The 16,877-nt window shown below is 37.8% G+C and overlaps 2 protein-coding genes across 5 annotated transcripts; one reads left to right on the forward strand and one right to left on the reverse strand.

The window, feature by feature from the left end:
- The first annotated feature begins 708 nt into the window (after positions 1 to 708).
- On the forward strand, positions 709 to 8,850 carry LOC103978591 (tetraspanin-3). 4 transcript variants are annotated; one of them, XM_065131521.1, is made up of 8 exons: positions 709 to 990; positions 3,321 to 3,403; positions 3,715 to 4,008; positions 4,099 to 4,173; positions 4,322 to 4,429; positions 4,548 to 5,277; positions 7,948 to 8,296; positions 8,371 to 8,850. In XM_065131521.1, exons 6-7 carry the CDS (start codon positions 4,744 to 4,746, stop codon positions 8,290 to 8,292), a joined length of 879 nt encoding a protein of 292 aa, XP_064987593.1. In that variant the 5' UTR covers positions 709 to 990; positions 3,321 to 3,403; positions 3,715 to 4,008; positions 4,099 to 4,173; positions 4,322 to 4,429; positions 4,548 to 4,743; the 3' UTR covers positions 8,293 to 8,296; positions 8,371 to 8,850. The 4 variants fall into 4 exon arrangements, with proteins under 4 accessions (XP_064987593.1, XP_064987598.1, XP_064987583.1 ...); XM_065131526.1 differs by having other exon boundaries at positions 8,384 to 8,850; XM_065131511.1 differs by having other exon boundaries at positions 4,545 to 5,277; positions 7,948 to 8,850.
- A 2,231-nt stretch (positions 8,851 to 11,081) lies between these two features.
- LOC135626313 (LOB domain-containing protein 1-like) lies at positions 11,082 to 11,956 on the reverse strand. Its single transcript, XM_065131536.1, has 2 exons — positions 11,651 to 11,956; positions 11,082 to 11,584 (listed from the first exon to the last, which is right to left on the reverse strand). Exons 1-2 carry the CDS (start codon positions 11,927 to 11,929, stop codon positions 11,240 to 11,242), a joined length of 624 nt encoding a protein of 207 aa, XP_064987608.1. The 5' UTR covers positions 11,930 to 11,956; the 3' UTR covers positions 11,082 to 11,239.
- Positions 11,957 to 16,877: the final 4,921 nt, after the last annotated feature.

The raw sequence follows: 16,877 nt of genomic DNA on the forward strand, positions 1-16,877 counted from the left end.
TTGGAAGAGTTCGGCCGAGGGAGGGAGAGGGAAGCAACGGCATCGAATCAAATCGCCCGTCACGTGATACTCACGTGATTCATTATCAAGCCTAATCTCCCAACTTTTGGGCTGTTATTTCTGATTATATTATTATTTCTTTCATTTAAATATCTTGATTAGTTATGTAATATATTGCACAAGTGATATGTTTCGAGTCTAGGCATCATATATGTCAATTTTTTATTTTAAAAATATATATTTTTTTATTTATAAGAACTTTAAGATTCGTAAAAATTAAATCAGGATTTTTTATATTTGGACTTTTAAGGGGTAAATATGTAATTTAGTATTTACAAAGGCATTTACAATCCAAAAAAAAGAGAAAAAAATCCTTACTAACTATATTAAATTAAATTACTTATTTATATCGGAAGGTCCTTTAGACCGTCAAAATCATTGTTGGATGACTGGAAAAGATGTGATGATTGTAATACCAAATTAGCCTATCCATCCAGTGATATTTAGGGACATAAATACCCGATAATAAAAGAACGATTTAAGTTAAAATATTTAATTGATATATGTTATATTATAAAATAAGGTCAATTTCCATGGCATCAATTGCATTGATCCAAGTCGTGATCAACGGATCCAAGTCGTGATCAACGGATCCAAGTCTCACCACATAATGGGTCAATCGAATACCAATTGGCCGACCACCTGAGCTTCCGAACGATAACCTCTCTGCTGCAACTCGACCGCGGTGTTTCGCGAGGCTCCTCGAAGACGACGCTCTCCGCCGCGGCCTCTCTTCTCCCGCCCGAACCCTAGTTCCTTTTTCTTCACCCTCCCTCCACCTCCCTGGATTTCTCTACCACCCGGACGCGCCGCGCCCTTCACCTCCATCTCTTCCGAGGCGGTGATCGAGCAACGGGAGGAGCGGCAGCCAACCGCGTCCGAGGAGGGCGGGTACCGCGACCTCCTCGGAAACGATGTTTAGTCTATATGGTAAGTATGATAAGAAAGACACTGTTACTCAAATCCTAGAAACCAAGGGTTTAAGTATCATGGCAAATCGAGTAAACTGCCCTGTATGTACCGGTCCAACTGGGAATTAGTACAGTGATGTACCATGAAACTAAGTAGACTTCAGTAAAAAATGTGAATGCATGATTAATGCTGTGTACAACGCCCTGGAGGTCGATGTTGCATTGGAAGAATGCAAACTGCTCACAGATTTGGAAATCTCAAATTTTATTTGTTGAAGCAAGTCAATGCCTTTAGCATTTCAAAGGGTTTTCTTTGATTTGCTCTTTTATGCCCAGGTTGAATTTTGCAATATATTTGTTGTGCAGCATAATATTCATTTCCTCCAGGAAATTCTTCAAAATATGAAATTATTTGTTGTGGAGGTCCTCATTTCTCAACACTAGTTGTTCTCCAACCAAAAATGAACTACTAGAAACTTAGTCAAGAAGGATCTATTGAATATGATGGTTAGATTTGTTGATATGTTTTCCATTTTAGCAACAAAGTCTTTATATAACTTTGTCATATCCTTTTTTAAAGTTGCCAACAAATATAAGATCAACTGAGAAGTGCTAGATATTTTTTTCTTGTGTAATCTTGATGAAAAGATGGTAAGGAGATAGAAGGGGAGAAAGCATTTGGGTTTAGCAGTGTTGCTGAGATCCAAAATCTGAGCCCTCAGCTGTAACTCATGGAAGGTGCTATTCAGAAATACTCATCAGACAATGAGGAATCACCAATGTTTTAGTCATTTCCAATTCATAAAGCTTACTTGGGGGATTATATATGGATCATCACCCATATATGTTGTAGTCATTTCCAAGTCATCTTGCCTCCTCTGCTTCAGGTATGCAAGTATTGCCAAAGCTTGGTTGCCTTGGTTTCATCTTTTGGAAGCTGAGTACCTCCTATCCAGACCAAGGCACAAAAGTAGTGTATCCTTGGCTAAGCAAGGGTAGGATCATCACCCATCATTCATCTGTTCTGTTATGGCTTTTTGGAATTATATCTATACTTTTTTTTGCACGTTTGTTGTGTACTAAGAATCTATATCAAGGATCCTAATGTTCGTTCGCGCTCATTCTTCAAAGCTAGGCTTTAAAATACTTTATAGCACTTGTCTTACCATGACTAGAATAAAGAGTTTGTATAGTTAAATGCTTGAATGGAGGCCACTAAGGTTATGATGTTTTTTTGAATCTTCTTCATGTCCCAACTTGAAGAAGAATCTATATCAAGGATCCTATATCTGCACTTTTTTTTCACATTTGTTGTGTACTAAGAATCTATATCAAGGATCCTAATGTTCGTTCACGTCTCCATAAATATGTGGATTTTACCTTTTATTTATTGATTTTATGTTGAGAAAACAATTAGGAAACTGATATAGTGTATGCATTGGAATAATTGTGTTGCGCTCATTCTTCAAAGCTAGGCTTTAAAATACTTTATAACACTTGTCTTACCATGGCTAGAATGAAGAGTTTGTATAATTAAATGCTTGAATGAAGGCCACTAAGGTTATGATGTTTTTTTGAATCTTCTTCATGTCCCAACTTGAAGAAGAATCTATATCAAGGATCCTATATCTGCATTTTTTTTGCACATTTGTTGTGTACTAAGAATCTATATCAAGGATCCTAATATTCGTTCACGTCTCCATAAATCTGTGGATTTTACCTTTTATTTATTGATTTTATGTTGAGAAAGAAATTAGGAAACTGATATAGTGTATGCATTGGAATAATTGTGTTGCGCTCATTCTTCAAAGCTAGGCTTTAAAATACTTTATAGCACTTGCCTTATTATGGCTAGAATGAAGAGTTTGTATAGTTAAATGCTTGAATGAAGGCCACTAAGGTTATGATGTTTCTTTGAATCTTCTTCATGTCCCAACTTGAATAAGAATTTATATTAAGGATCCTATATCTGCACTTTTTTTGCACATTTGTTGTGTACTAAGAATCTATATCAAGGATCTTATTGTTCGTTGACGTCTCCATAAATCTATGGATTTTATCTTTTATTTATTGATTTTATGTTGAGAAAGCAATTAGGGAATTGATATAGTGTATGCATTGGAATAATTGTGTTTCACTCATTCTTCAAAGCTGGGATTTAAAATATTTTATAGCACTTGTCTTACCATAGCTAGAATAAAGAGTTTGTATAGTTAAATACTTGAATGAAGACCACTAAGGTTATGATGTTTCTTTGAATCTTCTTCATGTCCCAACTTAAAGTTTTTCTTCTTAAATGTAGGAGTTATTATAACACTGATTTTCTTTACTTGTTTATATTTTGAGAAGGCTCTTGAGCTTATCAGAAGATGAAAGATGTTTAAAGCTTCATCAGAAGATACAAATTATACTGTTTATGGAAGTGCACTCTGGTACATATTGCACTTGCAACTACCTGTATCTTCTTTTTTTTTTTTGAAATTATATATATATATATGTATATCAAAGTAAGTGATTTTTTTTAATTTATTCCTCTAAATCTAAGTTGTTTATATATATATATATATATGATTATTAATTAAATCTTTAAATAACATTAATATCCTTTAAAAACTTTTTATGATCATAAAAATATTAAGAGTATTTAAGATATATATATTTAATTCAAATTAGTTAGTATTGATTACAGTTAATTGCGATTAGTATAGGTTTTTTAGCTGAATGAATTGCGTATTACGCGCAGGTGGGCCCGACAGCGTTGCATGTGACCCACGAGGGCGTGGGCTCCCCCACGCTTGCGCCAACGAAAGGGGAAGCCCACGTGGTCCCACGACCCGCGTCTGCATCGCTTCCGCTGTTCCCCTCTTTCTTTATACTCCGTGCTCCTCTTCCTGCGCAATCGCCGACCAAAATGGCTTTATGATTCACTTACGATTTGGGTTCTTCTGGGCGGTGTCTTTGTCAGATGATGCGTTGCTGAAAGTTACGGGCAACATTCGACGACAGAAAGCCACACCTGTCAGTCCAAAGTTTGAAGGTAACGCCTCCGTTGATGTATCTTAGTCATCTCTGAAGACAATCTCACTCATCTCACTTGTTTACCGAGTTCCATTTTGCATTCCTCAAGATGACAAACTGAGATCTTGAGAATTCGTCCATTCTGAGCAGAAGATGAGCGTCAATGGAGCAATCACTTTCTCAGGTCAGCTTGAATTCCTGCAAGGGATGCAACCAAGGGATGATCAAACAATCTTAATGATTGTTTGCTCCTTCTGTTAGAATACCATGAACATTGTCGATCAAAACTTCTATTAGCTATATTAATGGCTAACTTGTTACTGTTTCTCCAGGCAACCAATTGTGAGCTCCTGGAAGTCTTCTACCTTCGCAGAATCTGTTCTTTTCTTGGAGACCTGGATTTACTGAACTCCCCCCTTTACCTGGCAAGTTCCACAAAGGTAAAACAATACATGAACCTGTCCCCTTGTCTCTCTTTTCAAGTCTTCTCACATTCGACCTGCATGATACTCCCCCATTGTCTATTAAAGCTCACCTGCCATTCCCTGAACCCAGCAGCAGAAGTATATCTTATTCTTCCTGAGCTTCAGCAGTCTCTCTTCTCTCCGTTCATCCGTTCCTGAACCTCGCTTCCCCCAAAACATCAAGGCCAAGTAAGGGAACAGAGAGAGCTAAGCAATAAAGACTCTACCTTTGGAGGAGAAGAGCAGAGAAGGCAGCGAGACGGAGTGTCATCATCGGTAATAAGAGAGAGATGATGCGAGGTACCAACACCCTGATAGGGGCTGTGAACTTCGTGACGTTCCTGATATCGATTCCTATCCTGGGCGGCGGCATATGGCTGAGCGCCAAGGCCAACTCCACCGACTGCCTCCGCTTCCTCCAGTGGCCGCTCATCATCATCGGCGTCGCCATCATGGTCATCTCTCTCATGGGCTTCGCCGGAGCTTGCTACCGCCTCGCGTGGCTGCTCCGCCTTTACCTTTTCGCCATGTTCTTCGTCGTCACCGCGCTGCTTGGCTTCGTTGTCTTCGCCTTCGCTGTCACCGACCGTGGACAGGGCCAGGTCGTTATGAACCGCGCCTTCCTCGAGTACCAGCTCTCGGACTACTCCGGCTGGCTCAGGGACCGCGTCTCCGACCCCGGGTACTGGGCCAAGATCAGCGCCTGCCTCCGCGAAGGACATGCATGCTCCAAGATGACGAGATACTCCCGAGATCCCACCACAGGGCTGCTGGTACCTGAGTCCCCGGATATGTTTTACCGGAGGAATCTCTCCCCCATCGAGGTCAGTACTTGGATTCGTTGTCATTTATTTGTATCTTTGTTTGCATTTGCGAAAGATCGGAGTTTCTTCAAGGAGGCGATAAAAAAGAGGGCATCTTTGGATGAAGCATCGATTTTTTATGAGCAGACAAGTCAACAGATGTCGTCTTTTGGTGAAACATTTATTTATTTATTTAACGAGCAGAGGATTAGAACAGTAATAAATTTGTTAGTGGGATATCCTAATTACGGATTTAGTGATAATTGATTTTGGAAGATTAGATCTTGGATTTTCTCTTGCTTTTTGAGCAATATTTTTAGTAAAATAGTTTAAATGTTTAGTGTCTTCACCTGCTTTTTGATGTTATTGTTTCTTTTTTCCTCTACAAGCATGTCCAATCAGATTTGGTCTCTATTACCAGTGCAAGCATGGAGAATGTGGAGAAACAGTACTGGTTTTCTTCTGATTTCGGAAACCTTTTCCTTTCTTGCTTTCCTACTCAACTCTTCCCTTTCTTTATTTTTGCTTATGTGGAAAAGAAAATGAAAAATTCTGACCGTGTTTGCCCATAAGCAACGTATAGATGGAAGATCGGAGTTCTGGCGTGTAAAGGCTAAGTAACTAGAATGTCCAGAACAAAGGTGTACTTGCTTCTTTTTGGTTTTCCCTTAATGAAATCTTATGCTAATCATCTTTAAGAAGTCCAGGAGTCATATCAAGATCTAAAATAAAACAACAAGCTCAGTCCTAATTTGACTGAATCTTAATAAAAGGAAGTAAAAGAATGGTAGCTGAGACAACAAAGCAAGTAGACAGAGAGTAATGTTAAAAAGCCTTGTCGAACAAAGTTCCTCAAGGATCACCAGAGCTGCGCCTATTACTGAACCACTTAGAATAAGTCTTCTCTTTATTTTTCTTCTACCTTTTTACTTAGCAAGTGAAAAGGACGGTCACCATAGCTGCATGATTGAATAATGAGGTCTTCTTTTTACTTATTTTCAGTGGTGGGATCCTGTATAGGAGGAATTGAAAAAAAAAAAACATAGGTAGCATTGAAGTGGCATCATTCTCATATAGAACCAACGGTGCTTTTTCTTTTTTATAGTCGATGGTCATTCATGTTCTTCAACCCTCCCTGCATCTCCTGCACTATACCACCTCAGTTGAAGACTTTGTTTGTCTGTAATTGTTTATGCCCTGATTACCTTATCTAGAATATAGCATGGAGAGAGTTTACTCTGTTTATGCAGTAGAGATTCTCTACCTATGAGGTTGTAGAGGATTTGTACAACCTGAATATGTGGCAATTTCTTATTCAATCCTCACTGTAGTATATCTTACTCTCTAATGACAGCTATCCCTTCCTGATGTGATGATATTTGGAGAATACACTTTTTCAACCAATATGACATTCTCATATAATGGATTGCAGAGAATCTCTACAGTCAAAGTTGCAAAGGATTTGCACCTTGGTTTTAAGTGGTAACATAGCTTCTGTAGGTCTAAAAGATATTTTTTACAAACACCAATACATGCATATCTTAGCCATACTTTTTAACTTACATAATATTTAGTATCCTTAATAGTTGGTTGCTTTCTGTCTTTTTTTTTTTACAAAGGGTAAGTGGCGAGCTAAGCTAGTTGACATCTTTAAAATATATCAGACAAGGTTTCAAACCCTCAACCTTTGTAAGTTAGTATGGTACACCACCATCACCATTAGACCAATGTTTAAGGTATAAAAAATGTATTAGTTGAGGTTTCAAACCCTCAACCTTTGATAAGGTCTGGTACACCATCACCAGATCAATGTTTAATGTGTAAATAGGTTGAATGAGGTTTTGAACCTTCAACCTTTGATAAGTTGGTTTGGTACACGGCCACCACCACCAGACCATTGTTTAAGGTGTTAAGATATATCAAATGAGGTTTCGAACCCTTAACCTTTGGTAGGTTAGTTTGGAACTCCACTACCAGACCAATGTTAAGGTGTAAAAATGTATTTGGTACACCACCATTAGACTAATGCTTAAGATGTAAAATATATCGAATGAGGTTTTGAACCCTCAACCTTTAGTAGGTTAGTCTAATACACCACCATTAGATCAATGTTCAATATGCAAAATATATCGGATGAGGTTTTAAGCCCTCAACCTTTAGTAAGTTAGTCTAGTACTACCAGACTAATGTTTAAGGTGTAAACATATATCGGATGAGATTTTGAACCCTCAATATTTGATAAGTGGGTTTGATACACCACCAATTAGATCAATATTTAAGATGTAAAATTTATCAAATGAGGTTTTGAGCCCTCAATCATTGGTAAGTTAGTCTGGTGCACCACCACTAAACCAATGTTTAAGTGTATAAATATATCAGCTAAGGTTTCGAACTCTCCACCTTTGATAAGTGAATTTGGTATATCACCACCGCTTTCTACCTAATTTGCTTGTCCCAATTCAAGTATGTTGATCATAAGTTCCAAATAGTTTTATCATAGTTGTGAAATATTGCAGCTGTTAAAATTATACATCAAGTATTTTGTGTGAGATTTGTGTCTAACCTACCTTAATTGTAAACCTAGAGATTGTTTTATTTGCCATATGCATTTTTGATGATTTACTTTCTGAGTAAACTGTCTTTTTTAACCAACAACCATTTGCTCGGCTATCTTGTTTCTCAATGATGCAGTCTGGGTGTTGTAAGCCTCCAACATCATGCGGCTATACATACATAAATGAGACATTCTGGGCCGCAGGGGCAGGGATGGTTGTGAATGACATGGACTGCACCAGATGGAGCAATGATCAACAGTCGCTGTGCTACCAGTGTGACTCGTGTAAGGCTGGGGTTCTTGCAAGCATCAGGCATAGCTGGAGAAAGGTCTCCGTGATTAACATTGTTGTGCTCATAATCCTTGTCATTGTCTATGTGATTGGCTGTGCCGCATTCAGAAATGCAAAAAGGGCAGACAATGATGAGCCCTTTGGAGAGAACAGGATGTCTAAATCTAGGCCTAGCCGGTTCCAGTTTTAGACAGGTATGTAGATCAGTGCTGTTATGTACAATAGAGACATTTTGGATGCTTGAAGGTTTGATTAAACTTTTAAAAAGTTCATATTTGTAGCACAGCGGAAAGGCTTCATCAAATTTCAACTGGCTGCGTTTCCCATGTAGTAATAGTTCAATTTGTCTCAGTTTTCTTTTGTATGCTACACAGTCCTCAGTCGACCGCACTTCAAATGTTGTCTGCAATCTTCAATATTCTGTTGCTTGTGTCAAACTTTGTATACCTGGAAAATGCTTCATTAGTTTGTATGATCTGCATATTTAACTTCACTAAGAAGCCAGTGAATTTTGCAGGACTTGTTATAGTTTTCTTCTAAACTTGGACATCGAATGTTATCAAATCGCCAAATCCAACGTCCATACTAGTTGTGTTGGTATAGAAGATTGCTCGAATTGATCTCATTTGTGAATTTTTTCATGTTTGATGAAATTGTTCTTCTTGTTATTTTGATGCTTAATTCCTGGGAAAATGTGTAACTGATATTGATTAATAGATAATTTGGCTTTGACGTTACTGTATTTTGACATCTTTTTGCTTAAAAATTTTAATTCATCAGTTCATGCCATGAACAATTGCCATTGCATTTGCTCCTTGCTGCTCATATTACTTGTTTGAGATTATGCTTCAGTGATGGTGTTCATTTGTCATATGACTCCTAATGTTGGAAATATAAAGCTATGTATGAGACGGTGGTGATCCGCAAAAAGCTTAAGCATTTGATTCAAAATTATTAAAATATTATATTTATATTATATAAAATTTGTATATTAATTATATATATGTATATATACCTGCAATATTATATTAAAATAGTTAGGGTCAAAATGCTATTTCAATATTTAAAGGGAAAATTTGTGAAAGAACCCCAACTAATGTTCCATGCTTTAGGGCAAAGAAGCTATAGTATGTGCATATTCACTTTTGTCTATTGTCTATTGTCTTAGTGTGCACAAATATGAAGGCTTTCCAATTAAATTGAAGTACAAATGAATATCCAATTGGTGGAAAAAGAATTGGAAATAATTAATTACAGGAAATATAACTCTGTCGAAGGACATATTCTTGCTCATAGTTAATTGGGCATTCTTCATTGCATCAGACTTGGAGTTTCACCTTCAAATGCTTACTATATACTATCTTCAGATGTACAATTAAGTTTGTAGGAATAATATGGAATTAGGCTCATGTCCATTTGGCTTATTTTGTTGCTATGAATGACAATGATATTTTAACTGGATAATATCATTGGCAAAAAAAGTTTATTATGCAGCTATTATCTTGATGAGTAGCCAATTCAGATTTTTCTATCTCAAGTTGTCAGGTTGCTAGTAGTAGATCATATAAACTGCAATTTGTTTGAAGATGTGATTGCTTGGAAGTAAAGTACAACTCTCATTGGATCATTACCAAATTCATGAGGAGTGCAAAATTACCAAGAAAGAAAGCTTCATTGACCTGAATCTGGTATGATCCCTTCTTGTCAACTTGAATCCATGAATGAAACTTGTGGGTGTTGAAATTACATCAAACCTGTAGTGATCTTTACCTGTGGTGTAGGTATTATATTGTCACCATTGCAAATAAGTATCATAAAGAAAAATCAAAGCTTCTCCTTCTATTCACCAAGAAGTTATTTTTTGAATTTATTTTAATGACATGTTTGGTTTCAGATAAGGTTGGCCTGCCTTAGCTTCTTGTTCCTAGTCAAAAATTATTCACGCTGGAAGATGGCAAGCTTGCAGGACTTTGCAGCCCACCATTTAGGTAACCTGTTAGCACTGACCCCTTCTTGTCAACTTGTATCCATGAATGAGACTTGTGGTTGTTGAAATTACATCAAACCTATGGTGATCTTTACCTGTAGTGTAGGTATTATATTGTCACCAAGACTGTCTTTTTCATCACCACAGCAAGTAAGAATTGTAAAGAAAAATCAAAGCTTCTACTTACATTGACCAAGAAGTTATTTTTGGGATTTATTTTAATGACATGTTTGGTCTAAGATAAGTTTGGCATGCCTTGGGGTGTTGTTCCTAGTCAAAAATTATTCATATTGGAAGATGGCTAGAACTTTGCAGCCCACCATTTAGGTAACTTGTTACCACTGATAAATCCTTTTTTGTTTCTTATTGATCATGTTGGAAACAGTCAAAAGCATGTTCTTGCATTCAGTCTGATGGAGTCAATACATGATTCATTCCAAGTGTATGTTTTCAATCTTTATTTAGTCATGCTGAAGCCAAAAGAAAGGTTTTTGATGTTTAGTTGCAGTTCATCCTGTAGAATGATTATATTATCTATTGATTGATACCATCACTATAACTACTTAATTATAATTGGTATCACCATCATCATCTCTATACTACTTTGAAGTTCTGCATGATGGTGATCGAATTTTGGGACCAATTCTTGGACATTAAAACAACTGAAGTCATGGCTTAGCAAATCAATCAATCAATCTTATTGAGAAACAAAACAAAGATTAATTATAGAAGCCTCCCCTAACATTTGATCCAAAACAGGGCTTTCGGCCAAACTTACTGACCATCAAATCAAAGCTAGACTTGAGGCTTGTACTGTTGCTGCATCTTCTAAGGTTACTTGGAAAATTTGCTCTTTCCTTCTGTTGACATTTGCTACTTGTTAGATTAATGTCTCTCTCAAACTTCATGCTTTCTAATTGCAAAGTTGATTTTTTAATGTTTTGCTACTCATTCCCTCTTTTGGGAGATGTGTTCATCAGAGACCCAGAAAATAGAATAGTATTATGTTCATAGAATTGTAATGCTATGCACTAAAGTATAAGCACTTTATGATTGTCTTACAACGACATGGATAACTTCTTTCTTGCTCTGTTTCATCTCATGAGAAGCTAATTACCTACATGCGTGTCGAGAAGCACCTGCAGATTTCTCATGCCCACCGGGGCTCCTCCCAAACCGATCCCAGGCCGCAGTCGTCGACGCAGTATCCGCCGTTCTGAAGCATGCAAGAATCGGCGACGACGCCATCCGTGGCCTCGGCCGGGCGCTGTTGCTGTGACCGAGCCGTCGCCGTTGAAGCCAACAGCTGTGCGTGCTGAGCTTGCAAGATGACATGCTTCGCCTGCGCTCGGGCCAGCTGCTCTTGGAGCTCGTCCACTTGCTTCTGGAGGTGGCAGATGACTCCGGCGCACCCGTAGACTCGATCTCTCAACCTGGCGTTCGCCTCGTACACCATGCTGTTCACCGCGTCCGCCCTCCTGCTCTCCGGCAGGTCCTGTAAGCGTCCGAGACGGCATCAAAGATCACTCTCGACCGCGGAATTGAACTCTCGACGGCTTACCTGCAACAGCTTGATGATGTTGCCGGCGCCGAAAACTCGGTGCGCGGTGGTGAACTTGAGGGTCTCGGTCGGCGGGAAGAACGGCGCGAGAAGACAGCTAACGGTGCATCTCCGGCGGAGGCTCTTGCAAGCGGCGCAAGGGCTGGGAGCAGTTGGGTGTGGAGGAGGAGCTGAGTTAGCAGAAGAGGAAAGCGAGGGAGAGAAGGGAGGAGGTGTCGTCTTAGTAGCGAGGATGGTTGTAGTCGCCGATGCTGTTGTTGTGTCACTCGAAGAAGACATGATAAGAGAGTACAACGAAAGTGTGGGGCTCCTCAGACCATTGCAATTTATAGAGTGCCAAAGATCCCGCCGACAGAGCAGACACAAAAATTGGGAATTTGACCATTAATTCTTTTTATCCAAAATTTAAGAATTGATGTGAGAAATAAATATAAATTGATCCGATTAATTATCATCAATGCTTATTATGCTCATTGATATTATTATTATTATCACATATATATATATATATATATATATATATATATATAATTTTAAATTATTTAATATTTTTTTAAAAAAAATATAACATACAGTCTTATTATATATAATAATTATAATTTATTATTTTAAATTGAGATGGTATGATTCTAAATTCTCTCAAATGAGGATTTGGATTTCCACAAGAATGGTATTAGAAATTAGGCTCTCAGCTAGCAAAGTTGGAAATCAATAGATTTGATTTAAATTCCAATAATCAAATGTCTTTGTCTGAAACAAATTGATAAAGTCAGGACAACTTTTAGTCTTCCTCTCTATTAATGGGGCCTGAGAAATCTAAAGCATATGACAATTACTGGCAGCTTGTTCTTATTCAGCATAATGATCTGCTTGTTGCAGTGTAGAGAAATTGCATATAAATCAGATTTTTTTGTAGCTATCCTGACAAGCACAAGAACATTATAATCTTCCTCTCTATTAATCCTGACAAGCACAAGAACATAATGATCTTCCTCTCTATTAATGGGGCCTGAGAAGTCTAAAGCATATGACAATTACTGGCAGCTTGTTCTTATTCAGCATAATGATCTGCTTGCAGTGTAGAGAAATTACATATAAATCAGATTTTTTTTGTAGCTATCCTGACAAGAACAAGAACATTATACTCTTTTTTGTCAGATCTTAGACACTTACTCTCTAAGAAAATTAAATCATTTGGAACATATTTCCTGTATCTAAAATGCCAAATTTACATGAGCTACAATCCCATGTTATGACTACTATTAACTGTGGGAAGGGGATTCATTGTCCTGTTTCTGAAAGGAGAGAGTGGCAAAAGGGATCATAAAAGAAAAACAACTATTTCAGCATCAGTTTAATACAAAAAAATATGTTTTAATTTTTATTTTTACACTTCACAGGATACCAACCAGCTGGAATATGTATTTAAATATAATATTATATTTATATTCTTTCATAGTCATATTGAATAGTTAAGACTTTATTATTATTCATGTAACAAATTGTTCATGATAGATTATATATTATTGTTAAAAACTTGATGCAATATTTGCTATCTTGAGAACAATTTCTTTCTCACTTCTTGCTTTGATATATGTTTTTCATGTCCATTTTGATATATGTTTTAGCTTCATTTAGCTTTTCGTTCAAGAAAGTCATTCGATGTCCCTCCTAACTCAAAGTCTCATCGATACTAATCCTTAACGCATCACACGCTATTTAAACATTTTAGAGAAATATGATAATCTAAGTACTGAGGCTTTGATCATTCGAGTCTTGATGTCCTGAAAGACCTTGCTAATAGGTTTGGTACATGTAAACTCACATTCACTAATATAATCTGTGATGGGAGTTGTGACAGTACTGAAATCACATATGAACCTATGATAAAAAAAGTCACTAAGCCATGGATTTGAACGAGGGTGGTAGGTTCAAGCCAGTTTCGAATGACTTTCACATTTTTTGGGTTAGCTCTAAATCTTTCAACAAATACTATGAATATAAGAAAGATGGCATTTGTCGGTAAGGAATGAATATTTTTTAAATTTAAAAAGAGCTTTTCCTTTCCGAGAACTTTCAAGATCAATTTAAGGTTTGGTAGATCTTCCTCCTGAGTTTTGCTAAAAATAAGAATGTCGTTAAAGTTGACTATCAAGAACTCCCCGAGATAGAGTCGAAAAATATGAGTGCGATATTGATGAGGCTAAATGACATAATTAGCCACTCGTAGAGATCATAGTTTTGAAGGTAATTTTTCACTCATCATTAGGTCAAATTCTAATTTGATAGTAACCACTCCTAAGTTCAATATTGGTAAACCCCTTAGAATCAATTAAATGGTCTAACATATCATCTAACTTAGGGATGCGAAATCGATATTTGATAGTGATTTTGTTGATGGCTCTATAGTTACCATCTTTATTCGGGGTGAGAAGGGTAGGTACTACACAAGGATTAAGGCTTTCTTATATGAATCCCTTATGAAATAGCTTATCAATTTACCTCTTGAGCTATAGTTCAGTGAAATTCAATCGATAATAAGGCAAATTGGATAAAAAGGCTCTAGGAACTAAGTTAATGACATATTAGATGTCACATTAGAGGTAACTCATTAAGGAGTTCGTCAGGATAATATCAAAAAAATCCTCTAAAATTTTTTAGATATAAAAGAGTAGGATTCATGGGAGGCCCTTTAACTATTATGACAAAAGAAAAAGGCTAAACCTCAAAATATGTAAAGACTTGGATATATGTACAGGTGTTGAAACTATCCCCTTAGGCGGTAAAGGGACCAATTGTTAGGATCAAGAGCACTAAGAGGGGGGGGGGGAGTGAATTAGTGCAGCGAAAAACTTTCATCGGTTCAAAAAATGACTTTCGTACGAAGAAATCTGTTTTCGATGAAAACCGTTTCGGAAAGAACTTTAACTTAAGATTGAAACGGAAGTATAGTTGATGTAAAGTAATGGAGGCAGTTTGCAGTTAAGATAAAGAGCAGAATGTAAATACAAATTGAGATTTTGAGTGGTTCGGTCAATCTCGACCAACATCCACTTTTGGCTTCCTCCTTCGACGAGGTCACCGACGTCCACTAGAAGCCTTCCTTCAATAGGCGAAGGCCAACCACCATTTTACAGCTTTTCTCATTTTGACGGGATTAGGAGACAACCTTTACATATTTTCACCCCTCTCTTGAATGATCAACACTTAGAAAGAAAGAGGGAGAAGAACTTCTAACCTTTTACAACACTTTTAAGCTCTCAAATACTCAGAATAAAAGTAAGCTTTCGGTTTCCCTTTCATCATAAAGGGTGGGGTTTATATAGGCCCCAATCAGTTTGAATTTGGAGCTCAAAAGTATCATCTCCCGGATTTTTGGGTCCTGGTGGTACCACCGCCAGAGTTGGGTGGTACTATCGCCTGGCATCTGACACTGAGCGGTAGTACCACTCAGTCTGGGCGGTACTACCGCCTGACAGGGGCGGTACCACCGCTGGCAGTAATAACTATCGGTGGTACCACCGCCTAGAATTCCTAGGAGACCAAGTCTCCTGGGCAGTGCCACCGCCTGACAGGAATTCTTGGTCCGAATGGACTGATCCATTCGACCCAATTTGGGCCTGCCAAGGGCCCAATTGGCCCCAGATTAAGTTAATGGGATCACCTCCTAATCTTAACTTAATCGACATGCTAACTATAATTAAGACATTATAACTATAATTTATGTTTCGATGTGTCAATCGCTTCTTCCGGCGAGCTTCCGGCAAACTTCCGGCGAACATCCGACGAACCCTCGGCGATGCTCCGGCGGACTCCTGGTAAACTCCTAGACTTGCGACGATCCTCTTGGCGAGTTCCAACGAGCTTCTTTGGCAAGCTCTTGGACTTTTCGGATTGTTCCCGCAGAAACTCGGACGACCGTCTGGACTTTCGACGAACTCTCGAACCCCGAACGTGATCTTTGTCTTGACTCCGGCTCAACACCTGCTGCATGTCTTACTGCCATCGTAGTTAATCCTGCATATGTAAAACAAACTTCGATCTAGACAATTAATACTAAGCATTAATCAAGTTATCTAGCATGTCATTGGTCCCTCGACGCTTTGTCCAATTCTTCGGTGCATCGTCCTCTCTTGCGGCCTATTGCCTAATCGGCTAGTTGACTCCGCAACTTCGATATCCTTGGCGCAATACCCACTTTTCTTGGCTCGATTGCAATTTATAGAGTGCCAAAGATCCCGCCGAGAGAGCATACACAAAAATTGGGAATTTGACCATTAATTCTTTTTATCCAAAATTTAAGAATTGATGTGAGAAATAAATATAAATTGATCCGATTAATTATCATCAATGCTTATTATGCTCATTGTTATTATTATTATCACTTTATATATATATATATATATATAATTTTAAATTATTTAATATTTTTTAAAATATAACATACAGTCTTATTATATATAATAATTATAATTTATTATTTTAAATTGAGATGGTATGATTCTAAATTCTCTCAAATGAGGATTTGGATTTCCACAAGAATGATATAAGAAATTAGGCTCTCAGCTAGCAAAGTTGGAAATCAATAGATTTGATTTAAATTCCAATAATCAAATGTCTTTGTCCGAAACAAATTGATAAAGGCCGGACAATTTTTAGTCTTCCTCTCTAGGGCCTTTGGCATGCCATTACACCCCGACCTCGTAGCCCTTCGTTCATCACACGCCTAGTTTCATTGGCCCTTTGAGTACCATTGCCCCCGACCTTGGGGCCTCATCGGTCTACATGCACTACTATCGTGTCATCACACCCGATCATACTATATCATCTCTATAGGTCATCATGCACAATCAAGTACCCATCGATATGACACACTAATACTATTGAGTTTGCATGTCAAGTCGGGCATATCGAGTCCAATAGCTCGAGTTAGATAGCCCAAGAATACTAAGTTGGATAGTCTGAGTTAGACATTTTATCATCTCTTACGCTAACAACAGAACCGTACTTCCCGACCAACTATTTTAGAGCTTCTCGATAAAGGTGACGTGGTTGATTCATCAAACACTCTATGCTATCATTGTCACTTTTGTGTTCAACAAGGGTCCTCTCCATACGTCCAAGCCACTAGCTGACACATGGCCGAGCTAATATCACATAAACAACATGGTAAATAGGCATAAAAGTCGGTGATGGCAGTTCCAATCGAATGGCTCGGGATCAGCAA

This window comes from Musa acuminata, chromosome BXJ1-3 (genome assembly GCF_036884655.1).
Source record: "Musa acuminata AAA Group cultivar baxijiao chromosome BXJ1-3, Cavendish_Baxijiao_AAA, whole genome shotgun sequence".
Classification (NCBI taxonomy): Eukaryota; Viridiplantae; Streptophyta; class Magnoliopsida; order Zingiberales; family Musaceae; genus Musa; species Musa acuminata.

Coding starts and splice junctions, on each gene's coding strand:
- LOC135626313 (XM_065131536.1), bottom strand. CDS start 11,929: ATGTCTTCTTCGAGTGACACAACAACAGCATCGGCGACTACAACCATC. Junction 11,585..11,650: donor ACATCATCAAGCTGTTGCAG/GTAAGCCGTCGA, acceptor GGACGCTTACAG/GACCTGCCGGAGAGCAGGAG.
- LOC103978591 (XM_065131511.1), top strand. CDS start 4,744: ATGATGCGAGGTACCAACACCCTGATAGGGGCTGTGAACTTCGTGACG. Junction 5,278..7,947: donor GGAATCTCTCCCCCATCGAG/GTCAGTACTTGG, acceptor TCAATGATGCAG/TCTGGGTGTTGTAAGCCTCC.